Source organism: Dendropsophus ebraccatus, chromosome 11, assembly GCF_027789765.1.
Source record: "Dendropsophus ebraccatus isolate aDenEbr1 chromosome 11, aDenEbr1.pat, whole genome shotgun sequence".
NCBI lineage: Eukaryota > Metazoa > Chordata > Amphibia > Anura > Hylidae > Dendropsophus > Dendropsophus ebraccatus.
Genome location: NC_091464.1, coordinates 11,334,730 through 11,347,103, shown reverse-complemented (window position 1 = coordinate 11,347,103; position 12,374 = coordinate 11,334,730). Strand labels below are relative to the sequence as shown.

General features: G+C 44.0%; 1 protein-coding gene across 2 annotated transcripts in view; it reads left to right on the top strand.

The window, feature by feature from the left end:
- SRGAP2 (SLIT-ROBO Rho GTPase activating protein 2) overlaps window positions 1-11,871 on the top strand; it is a 106,416-nt gene extending 94,545 nt beyond the window's left edge. The window contains exons 18-23 of one of the 2 annotated variants that reach the window (XM_069946268.1): window positions 3,487-3,708; window positions 4,378-4,457; window positions 5,336-5,387; window positions 5,553-5,702; window positions 7,938-8,256; window positions 10,154-11,871. In XM_069946268.1, coding sequence (XP_069802369.1) covers window positions 3,487-3,708; window positions 4,378-4,457; window positions 5,336-5,387; window positions 5,553-5,702; window positions 7,938-8,256; window positions 10,154-10,537 — 1,207 coding nt within the window. In that variant the 3' untranslated portion in view covers window positions 10,538-11,871. The remainder of the gene's footprint in view (window positions 1-3,486; window positions 3,709-4,377; window positions 4,458-5,335; window positions 5,388-5,552; window positions 5,703-7,937; window positions 8,257-10,153) is intronic. The other variant, XM_069946269.1, reaches the window with a different exon arrangement.
- The last annotated feature ends 503 nt before the right edge of the window (window positions 11,872-12,374 follow it).

Genomic DNA, 12,374 nt, shown 5'->3' with positions numbered 1-12,374 from the left:
TCATAGAACAATCCCTATGGTCTAGATTGTAGTCCGATAAAACTTACAAAGTATAAAATACACACTGGGAGAAGCTCAAGTCCGGCGCGGCTCTAGCGCTGTCAGGGATCGTAAAAAATGATCACCTACGTAACCTTCGTACGCTAAATGCGTATCTCGCAGGAGCTTACGCTAGTAAAGTACGTCAAGGCAGTCTCGCAGGCGGAATCCCCATAGCGCCATCGCGATGTACAAAAGGGGAGGAGCCTAATTCTAAACGCTAGGATCACATACGTAAGTTGCGTACGCTAGTTGCGCAACTCACTGGAGCATTCCGCCAGTGGCGTACATCAAGGCCGTCTTTCACAGGGGAATCCCCATAGCGCCAACGCGCTGTACAAAAGAGGCGGAGTCTAAGTGTCAGTCACTGAAAGGAGCCTACTCCTGATTGCCACATAAAGTAAGTCTATATGGATTAGTTAATTCAAAACAAAAATTATAATGAAATAGTATGAATAAAAACCGGATTAGGCAAAAAAGGATTCTCAGGATTGTAGGGAGCCCACATCCTCCCAGGCGCCATAAAAAACGCAAGGTCCGAACCCGGCCATAGATCTCAAAAAAGAATACATACTACACTACCTAGTAACATGATTAAATAATCTAAAATATCATGATTAGGAATGTAGCAGTCAGCTAAAAATAGTCAGGATATTTTGGATAAATCCTGTAACGATTTTTGTAGCAGTTAGATAAATAAGCGTCACAAAAAACGCGAGGTCCGACCCCGGCCATAGATATCAAGAAAGAATACATACTACACTACCTAGTGACATGATTAAATAATCTAAAATATCATGATTAGGAAAGTAGCAACAAAATAGTCAGGATGTAATGAATAAATCCCGTAACGATTTTTGTAGCAGTTAAATAAATAAATAGCAATTATAAATACATAAATATACAAAAATATAATAGTAGAATAAATAAAAACACGTGAAAATTACTACATGGGACTTATTTTGTTGCTACTTTCCTAATCATGATATTTTAGATTATTTAATCATGTCACTAGGTAGTGTAGTATGTATTCCTTTTTGCTACTTTCCTAATCATGATATTTTAGATCATTTAATCATGTCACTAGGTAGTGTAGTATGTATTCTTTCTTGATATCTATGGCCGGGGTCGGACCTCGCGTTTTTTGTGACGCTTATTTATCTAACTGCTACAAAAATCGTTACAGGATTTATCCAAAATATCCTGACTATTTTTAGCTGACTGCTACATTCCTAATCATGATATTTTAGATTATTTAATCATGTTACTAGGTAGTGTAGTATGTATTCTTTTTTGAGATCTATGGCCGGGTTCGGACCTTGCGTTTTTTATGGCGCCTGGGAGGATGTGGGCTCCCTACAATCCTGAGAATCCTTTTTTGCCTAATCCGGTTTTTATTCATACTATTTCATTATAATTTTTGTTTTGAATTAACTAATCCATATAGACTTACTTTACGTGGCAATCAGGAGTAGGCTCCTTTCAGTGACTGACACTTAGACTCCGCCTCTTTTGTACAGCGCGTTGGCGCTATGGGGATTCCCCTGTGAAAGACGGCCTTGATGTACGCCACTGGCGGAATGCTCCAGTGAGTTGCGCAACTAGCGTACGCAACTTACGTATGTGATCCTAGCGTTTAGAATTAGGCTCCTCCCCTTTTGTACATCGCGATGGCGCTATGGGGATTCCGCCTGCGAGACTGCCTTGACGTACTTTACTAGCGTAAGCTCCTGCGAGATACGCATTTAGCGTACGAAGGTTACGTAGGTGATCATTTTTTACGATCCCTGACAGCGCTAGAGCCGCGCCGGACTTGAGCTTCTCCCAGTGTGTATTTTATACTTTGTAAGTTTTATCGGACTACAATCTAGACCATAGGGATTGTTCTATGAGTATTGCTGTTTTATAATTTGTTATGTTAGTTTTATTATGTTCTTGTATGCCCCTCCTTTCCCTCCCCCTCCCCTCGGGAAATGGGTGCTTTTGGCGGGTGTTTCTCCTATTTAAATGACTATGTTACTGGACTGTACTTTATGCACTGTTCTGAGGAAGGGAGATTACTTAACTCCTGAAACGCGTAAACATTGTGCTTGAACAATAAATATGGATCTCATTTTCACTACCCTGGTGTAATCTTGGATTATTTTGGGACAGCGCCATCTGCAAGTATCATTATTTTTTTCTTCTTTTTATCAATCAGTGAGTGTCTCCTCACCGACACACATGGCTATCTATAACATTATGGGTTTATAGGAAATGCACACGACTCACACACTTCTATTCTGGCAGGTTCTTAAAGGGCAACTGTCATGTAAATGTCACTTAAGTATCAATAGTACAAGAGGTTTTAAGAAACTCTGTAATAGGTTTTATTTAGCAAAAGAGTTTCCTTCTGTACTCAAAAAGAGGGATTTCTGTGTCCATTATGGTCTATGGAGAGGGGAGGGGGCAAGGGGGATGAGTGAGCACAGAGAGGAGAAAAGAAACCCCTGCACAGCACATCATCCTGCAATCTTCTCTCCCCAAGTTCACAGAAACAGCTTTTTGACTACAGAAAGAGGATTTTTAGCAGATTTGTTTTTTAAATCGCTTGCACTATTGATTTCTGCAATAAAATGTAAACAATAGCTACACTTTAACATCAAAGGGAAAAAGGATAGAAGGGTTTTGCACATGGGTTCAGCTATCCCAGACTCCTTATTGGAGGTCAGTCTGCCTATATATGTTGTGATACACCCTCCCTACCAATCTTTAAGCATTAAAGGGGTTATCCAGGCGTCAAGAAAGATGGCCGCTTTCCTCCAGAAACAGCACAGGGGTGGGCTTTGTAGCTCATTTCCGTTAAGGTGAATGGAGCTGAATTGTAATACTGCACACAACCTGAGGACAGGGGTGGCGCTGATTTTGCAAGAAAGTAGCAGGGTATGTTCTGATCCTGGATTATCCCTTTAGGGGGCTTTCACACAGGTTTTTCTATGGAAAATTCACAGTCTAGTGACCTTTACATGCATGGAAACCCCACGCTATATAATGTGGATTTGCTGCTGCAGATAGAATTGTGGATATAGAGATTTAGAGGGAAAAAAGTAAATGTTTAAAGGGTAGATATTCCCAGCCCAGATAATATACTTGTAGGACTCTTCAAGGTAAATATTTAGGCAGATATGATCTCATGATCTGCTGCTCTTTTCCTCCCATTGCTGACAGCTCATTGTCTAGGTTACCGACCACCGCTTTACTCAAAAAGAAGTGGTCTGGCTGATATATACACTATGGGGGGGGGCATTTATCAAGACCGCCCCTTTTTCCTGGCAGGAGGAGGCCACGCCTCCTCGCCGCCCTGCCGCAGAGTATGGAAAGGGCTGGTCCTCCGCACATACAGTATGATTGGATGGTTATTGTCCCTTCTTCGTGTTCTGATCTTTTCTCTGTACCTTTTGCACTCAGCCTTTCTCAGTTCAGCGATGACAACATGATGGACCCCTATAACCTTGCCATCTGCTTTGGTCCCACCTTGATGTGCGTACCTGACAACCACGACCAGGTGTCTTGCCAGTCACATGTCAACGAATTCATCAAGACCATCATTATGCACCATGAGAGCATCTTCCCGGGCCCACGGGAGCTGGATGGACCAGTGTACATGGCCGGCAGCGGTGGGGAAGACTGGTACGACAGTAAAACATCATCGGAAGTTATAATGTCCACTGCTTTACAGTATATACTATATAATAGAGTTCTTTGTGTCACTGCTGTACAGTATATACTATATAATAGACAATAAGCTATTATATTACAGTGTCTTGTAATGTCTAGTAGATTTACATGCAAAAACCCAACATACGCAGAGCTGGGCCCCTTCACGCTTCAGGAAAATCCTATGTGGATGTCTTATGAGGAAATCTAGATAGATTTCCGGACCCAAAGGGTTCCAGTGGGCATGGACACCCTTCAGGATTTTTCCTGAAGGGTGCTCATGCCAGAAAATAGTCATGGACAGTTATGGGGGCATCCAGAATTCCAGAAATTTCTGAATGTGCATCTGGAAACTGTCTGGAATTCCGGATGCTTTGCTTAGCAGCCCGGGCAAGTGCTGCTGGATGCTGACGCCGGCCCTTTAACTATACACACTCATCAGAAGCGTATCCAGTGAAATGTGGTGCTGTCTCAGACAATGGCTCCCGGCCCTGTCAATGGGGCCTGTTATGGCATGGGATGGGGATCTGTTTGGGTGAGATGCACATCTACAATTAAACCTGACTATATACAGTATTAATGTTCTCTTTATTATAACTTCTCTTTCATTCTCTTTTCCTTTCCTTGCCTTTCGGTCTATAGTGAGAGCTCACATAGTGAACCCATCTCAGTAGAAGACTCTGTTTTGGATATGACGTCAGAGATGCACGGCACAGAGGACGGTAGGTACCAAAACAGCTGTATCTGAGGGATAGGCAGTGTATCTGCTATGGAGACCCTGGAGAGGGGGCCCAGGGCTGGTTATGTCCTTTCCCTTTGAGTGAAGAGACACTACGCAGAAGAACCCCACCACCACCACCATGAGAATCTGCATTGCAAACAAATTGGTTTATTGGGGGATTAAATGCCCAAATTAGATTTTGGGAAATAATTTTTTTTTTATAGAGAAAAGGCACATTAACTATTTAAAGAGACTGTCAGCAGGTTTATGCCGTCCTATCTCAGGGTAGCATAAACTAGTGACAGGGAAGCTGAGCACAATGATGTATCACTTACATTGTTCTGTGCAGCTGATCCAGAGATATCCTCCTGAATACCATGGGCAATAAGTCGTCCTCTCCATTATGTGCATGAGCTCAGTAGTTCTGGATATTCATGAGAAGCAAAAAACTCTGCCCACCAGCTGCTGATTGGCAGTTATCTATCCATGCTGTATATAGGCAGTCACCTGTCAATCAGCAGCTGGAGCGCAGGGGGAGGGATGCAGCAAGAATTCTATTCTCCTGCATATTAGGAGAACGGCTGAACAGAATGATGGAAGTAATACACCGATCTGTTCAGCATCCCTTTAAGGGAGTTGGCTACCTTTTTAGAAAAAAAATATAAATGTGTGGCTTGTGTGAAAACTGTACACAACAATCTTCATGTTGTTAGGATGCAAGATGGCAGAGGAGCCGTGATTCTTTCACATGGCCACTTCCTCAGCTGTCGCTGGCTGCATCCCCTCCTGTATACAGCTGTATACATCCAGCATATTCACATATATAGGCAGCCCTTTATAAATACATGTGCAAACTGCTATGTCTTGTACTTCACACAGGATCCCATCCGAACAGCATAGCATACAGCAGGCGAATCCCGGCTACTGGAAGGTATGTGCTCTCGTGTATATACTCTTGTGTACTGATGTCCTCTGTAGTATTATTTCCCCCCCTGATCTTCACGAGATGTAGGCCAACGCCATAAAGATTTCTATTTGTTTTACGGAATGATTGATTTTCAGGAATTGTAAAGTAATTATTCTTGTTTCCTGACAGTGATGACCCCCCAAGTGAGCGGTCCAGTCCCAGATCTGACCCCGAGCAGAGTTCTGAGCCATTGGCGGAGGAAAAGGTCACAGCTAGAGCCAGCCTGAGCTGCCCCACCGGGAGCCACGTGGCTGACATTTACCTCGCTAACATTAACAAGTAAGGCCGCTAATAAGGGCAGCAATACAGCCGGCGGGCTATGCACTGGGGGGGACTGGAATAGAACATTCACTGACTGGAGTAACTGGAGAGGGATTCTCCATTGTCTGTTCTTACAATGATCCATCAGTGTGTTACTGGTGGGGGTCCCCAGCCATGGTGGGCTCCAGGTTTATGTGGGTACTTGGGTGATAGTCACAGTGGCTGCCCTGTGTGTGGTTATTAGTGTTGTGGTGGTTTTTGGTGTTGGTTGTTTTTTTATTATTATTGGTTATTTTAAATAAATGACAGGAAAACACCACCAGCGCACACATCCTAAGCGAGAGCGAGACAACTACCACACTGTACAATTTAAAGCAGACCTGTGAGGAGTGTGTCTGTGCGGGTACTATACTTTATTATGCTGTTTATTACATAGAGAGCGCACGTAATCCGCAAACCTCCCAGATATGCAGAACATTCATCTCACATGCTGCAGACTGTTCCTCTGACATTCTCCATTCACATGCCTGGGATACTTCACACTTGTAACTTGCACAAAAAAAGTTTTTGTTTTTTTTAACATTCAACATAAAATAGTGAAAACTATCTCTCTGGGCTGAATGGCCTCTCTGCATGTAGTGAGAGGATTGCTGTATGGTGGAGCCATGTTACATATACAAAGAGAGCGAACTCCATCATGAGCACTTCGTATAAGAACCACCTTAATCTGACAGTAACACCAGTGTGCTTATTATTGTTTTAGAGGGATTATCCTGGATTAGAAAAGACATTGCTACTTTCTTGCTGAACTGCGCCACCCCCTGTTCTCAGGTTGTGTGTGGTATTACAATTCAGTGCCATTCACTTTAATGGAACTGAGCTACAATACCCCCCCCCACACACACACACACACAAACTAAGGACAGGAGAGGTGCTGTTTCTGAAAGAAAGAGGTCATGTATTTCTAATTATGGATAATCCCTTTAATTCTGTAATAGAATCTCTCATGGCAGAAAGTCAAAAAGAGGTAATTGCCCAGCAGCTTCTTCAGGATTACTTAAAGTGAAAATAAAGTTTTTATTTCTTTCAAATCAACTGGCATCAGAAAGTTCTATAGATTTGTAAATTACTTCTATTTTAAGAATCTCCACTATTCCAGTACTTATCAGCTGCTGTATGTCCTGCAAAAAGTGGTGTATTCTTTTCAGTCTGACACAGTGCGCTCTGCTGCCACCTCTGTCCATGTCAGGAACTGTCCAGAGCAGCAGCAAATCCCCATAGAAAACCTCTCCTGCTCTGGACAGTTCCTGACATGGACAGAGGTGGCAGCAGAGAGCACTGTGTTAGACTGGGAAAAATATACAGGACATACAGCAGCTGATAAGTACTGGAAGCCTGAAGATTTCTAAATAGAGGTAAATAATAAATACAACGATCAGCCAATGACAATGATTATCATCTCATCGTTGATATAGGTTAGAACCTATAATTGTCAGGCGCCGACCGTGCACCACTAGGTGTAATAGCGGTGCGCGGCCGACGATATACATTACCTATCCACGCTCCAGGGCTGCTCCTGCGCTCTGCTTCTCCCTGGGTTTCACACGCTCTAGCTTCAGAGCATCCCGTCTGAGCTGACAGGCCACTTAGCCAATCACAGGCTGGGACCGCCACTGCCTGTGATAGGCTGAGCGGCCTTTCAGCTGACAGGCCGCTCTGGAGCTAGAGTGCGTGGAACCCAGGGAGAAGCAGAGAGCAGGAGCAGCCCTGCAGCCTGGATAGGTAATGTATATAGTTTAAGCAAGGGCTGCCAGGACATCGGTAACTATGTCCATGCAGCCCTTGTTAAACGATTATCGGGCCGTGTAATAGGCCCAGTAAACGAGCGCCGGTCTAGCAGATCGTTGCTCGTTTACAGTTATCGGGCCCCCATCGGCCCGTCTAATAGTACCCTTACGGTGCGTTTACAAAGACAGATTTTTCAAGACAAAGCCAGGACTGTATTAGAAAAGAGGAGAAATCTCAATCTTTCCTTTATGACCTGTTCTCGGTTTATTGTCTGTTCCTGGCTTTGGCTTCAAAGATCTGTCAGATAATCTGTCTGTGTGAAGGCACCCTTAGTGTCTGAACAGTACCACTTGCAGAGGGGGCAGTTCCGAATCATTGGTGTATTTGGGATTACTGATCATTCGTTTCACAATCTAGCAGTTTGCTGTCCTGGCTTTTATAAAAGATGATGGTTATTCTTTTCAGGCAGAGAAAACAGCCGGAGTCGGGCAGCATCCGCAGGCCGTTCAGGCAGAGTGACAGCGTATCCAGCTCTGACACCTCAGAACCAGCTTCACCAGGAGCGACTGTGCGGCCTACATCTCAGCCGGTCATGAGCCAGACCTTCTCCCGAGAAGCCCCGGACCGCTGCTCCATCAGTGGCCACGGCACGGTCAGCAGCATCAGCCGACACTCCTCTCTGAAGAACAGGATGGATAGTCCTCAGATACGCAAAGCAATGGCCGCCGGCAGGTCTAAGAGCTTCAATAATCACCGCCCGCTGGACCCAGAAGTTATTGCTCAGGTTACTATGATTGTTCCGTCACTTCTTTGTTCGTGGTAATGGTAATTCAGATGGCAGCGAGCGATTATGGTGACCCCCGCTTGCTCTCCTTTAAGTATAGTGGTGACCAAATCAGTTTTCAGAACCTGTTTCACGCTTGGCTACATGAGTAGATTAGTCGTAGTCCATAGGTAGATCACTTGTTCCCACACAGATTTATTAACATGGTTTTATTACCCATTCATTTCCAGATTAATGGCGGTGGTTTTGTTTCTCTACATTTGCTTGTTTTAAAGGGGTACTCTGGCGAAATGTTTTTCACTTTCAAATCAGCTGGTGTCAGAAAGTTGTATAGATTTGTAATTTACTTCTATTTAAAAATCTCCTCCCGTCTAGTACTTATCAGCTGCTGTATGTCCTGCAGGAAGTGGTGTATTTTCTCCTGTCTGACACATTGCTCTCTGCGACTACCTCTGTCCATGTCAGGAACTGGCCAGAGCAGGAGAGCTTTTCTATGGGGATTTGCTACTGCTCTGGACAGTTCCTGACATGAACAGAGGTGGCAGCAGAGAGCACTGTGTCAGACTACAGAGAAAACACCACTTTCTGCAGGACATAAAACAGCTGATAAGTGTTGGAAGACTTAAGATTTTGAAATAGAAGTAAATTACAAATCTGTTTGAGGAGAGTAGGAAGTTAATAAGTGTTACTCGTTGTCACGTTTAGACAACATCTGACTGCCTTCTGCCGCTTAGTTTCGTAGAACCTGTTCTAGGTGGGTAGCACAAGCCCCAGTTGTCAGTTATCGGGGTGTAGCGACTTCCCAGTTGCCCTGCATTGAGCAGTGGTATACGTAGACCTTTTCAATCTGGTAGCTTTGTCCTACTTGGGTCGATTTGTCTAGTAACAGGAGATGGCCCTGCACGTTTTTGAGAGGATCCTGGCGTGGGATAGGGTATTCCTAAGTGTCTGCTCTTCTCTACTTGGACTTAGCACTGCATAGTAGAAATAGTGGTCACTTCTGTAGAAGCAATCTCTAGCTGAGCTGGTCTCTCACACATCTGTCCTCTTGGACCTCTCACGACTAACTCCTTGTAATTCTTCCCACACAAAGCTAACTCCTCCTACAGGGTGAGTGTGTGTAAGAGAGGACAGACAGGATAGGACAGAGAGAGAGCATCTGTGAGTGGTCAGAACATAAACACATGACATAAACAATTAACCCATCAACTTCAGCCATGTAAAAAATAATACAAATAAACAAAAGAGACACCTAGTGGATAAACTAAGTATTTCATTCACCACTTTTACCTGAGTGCGCGACTTCCTGGTGTGCATATACATAACACCCGTGGTGGGACACCACAATATGACTTGTCAGTGTTTGTTAGCGAGTCGCCTACCTAACTATGAATACTAAGCTTCCACCTGCTCTGTCCCTGCTCCAGCAGCAGTCCTTATCAGCTAACAGAATGCAAGTGAATCGAGCATCAGGTGACCTGGGTCTATATACACCCAGGTCATCTGATGCAGCCAGCCAATCACTGCTAGACCAGCAGCCAACATGGCTACAATATAACAGGATGTGCCAGCCCCTTCCCCCTCCTTTTTATTATTTATTTAAAGCCACCAAGCATGCAGGGAGGAGTTTTGTCATTTTATGTGGGTACCAATGCGGTAGTCATTAGAATATTGAGCAGTTTTTAGCGGCCTCCGATACTCGAGTGATCCATATACTCTCTCATCTCTAATAAGGACAGTTTGTGTATGGTGAAGCCAACAAACTGGTTATAAATTGTATATACAGTAAAATAGAGTTCCTACCTGCTTGTCTAAGAATTAAAAAATATATATCTGTACAAGAAAACGTAAGAAAATCTGCAAATGTTAATATTTTTTATCTTTTATGTCTTTTCAGGACATTGAAGCAACAATGAACTCTGCGCTCAATGAGCTACGGGAGCTTGAGCGCCAAAGCAGTGCAAAACATGCCCCCGATGTGGTGCTGGACACCCTCGAGCCCCTAAAGACTTCCCCCGTGGCCGCTCCCAATTCGGAGCCCTCTAGCCCTCTTCATGCTCAGGCCCTGCGAGACCAAGAGCCCAGTTTCCAGCGAAGCTCCAGTTCCGCCAGCGACATACCCTGTTCTTTCCGTACAGCTAAATCGGTTCGTCTGCCCCCCTCAAGGCCTCCAGCTACACGTCCCAAACCAGCCATGTTCCCCAAATCCAACCCCCCTGCGTCTGGTGGAGTTGGATCCTCATCTGGTCAGCAGCCCCCCGACAAGTCGTGTCCGGTGTGATTGGGGTGACGCAGGGCCACCACTGTGAATTCTATGCTAGAAATCTGTACATATGGACTTGTGTTGTGGAGAGTGAGGCAGCTGGTAGACGTAAGAGCCCTAAACTAGGTGCTGGGGGAAGCTGTGAGCGAGCAAATAAGGGAGTCCAGGACCAAGTGGAAACCAGTTGGGTTTTTTTTTTTTTTCTGGTCCCATGTAGGATCAATGTGTTCCAGACTTGACAAGTAGTTGCACATCTACTGGGAACTCTAAGCTGTCTCGGTGACCTATCCACTGCTGTCAACATGTTGTTCTTCTCGCTTATTCACAAAGGGCTACTGTATGTCTAAGCAAGCATTTCACGACCTACTAAAATAGAACACTAAAACCTTAACAATGAATGCTTTACCATGAATGTTTCCACGTAGAATCCTTTCCAGTAAGTAGCGGTATTGTGTATGTAACATCCGTCATTGCACAGATCCAGCGAGCTCTTCATGTAGATGCATGAGAAGAGCATCGGGAAGGAGCGGTATATAGATGCTCACCAGGGGACGTCCATGGTGATTTCTTGCAGACCTTCCCAGGTATATGGTAACTAGTCCGATATCCTTGAAGCAATGGATAGAAAATGGTTCTGTACTCCCGTTAAGCCAACCCCGTATCTTACGGATTGCTGAGAAGTCGCGAGTTTCTTCTTATTGATCCTATGTGGGACCTTTGCGGTAATTCTCCATTGCACTGGGAGAGAGAAGAGCATTATATGGGGGAACCGGTATATTCTTATTACCCAGTCTGTGCAGGATGGGTACGTTCTTGTAAGCTCCATTTTGTGGAGTTTTTTCCAATTCCCCCCCCCCCCCCTTTTTTACATTCCATTGCATTCTGAACTAATTCTATAAATCCCATACAAGATGGACAGAACCAAAATTAGAATTTGTTCTTTTGCAAATAATTTGTTGCCCCTAGGTTCCACTGATCTTACCCCCACCGACCACCCATCGGGGTCTTCCATATACTCCAACCAACTCAGGCAGGTAGAAACCTGACCAGCACATGTGTCAAACCTGTAGACGAGAGAGATTGTGATTGTTACCAAATGGTTAGTGGAGGTGTCATTGATGACCAATGGGCACTAACCAGATCAGTATTTATCCTAAATAAAAAAAAAATATTTAAAGAGGAAAAATGTATTTTTTTTTTAAATACATTTTTTTAATCAACTGGTTCAGTAAAGTTATACAGGTTTGTAATTTACTTCTATTTAAAAATCTCCAGTCTTCCAGTACTTATCAGCTGCTGTATGTGCTGCAGGACGTGGTGTATGCTTTCCAGTCTGACACAGTGCTCTCTGCTGCCACCTCTGTCCATGTCAGGAACTGTCCAGAGCCAATGAGGATTTGCTGCTGCTCTGGACAGTTCCTGACATAGACAGAGGTGGCAGCAGAGAGCACTGTGTCAAACTGGAAAGAATACACCCCTTCCTGCAGGACATACAGCAGCTGATAAGTACTGGGATTTTTTAAATAATTTACAAATCTATTTTACTTTGACACCAGTTGATTTTTTTTTTCCTGCCAGAGTACCTCTTTAACATTGGTTTATAAAGACTGTACAAGATCCATCACTTCTCCCACTTATCTATCCCATAGTCCATGAACAAAACAAAAAACACTATAACAGCAATGAGCCTTGGTGACGGTGTCGGTACAGAGGGGTAACACACCATTAGGTTTAGTACTTAATATGTTTGTTAAACGTCTTTGTAGATCATATAAATCCATAAATAATATAAATGTAGAGCAATGAACTCCTGAATCCAACAATAAGGCAAACGTATTAGAACCAAAGCCTCCGT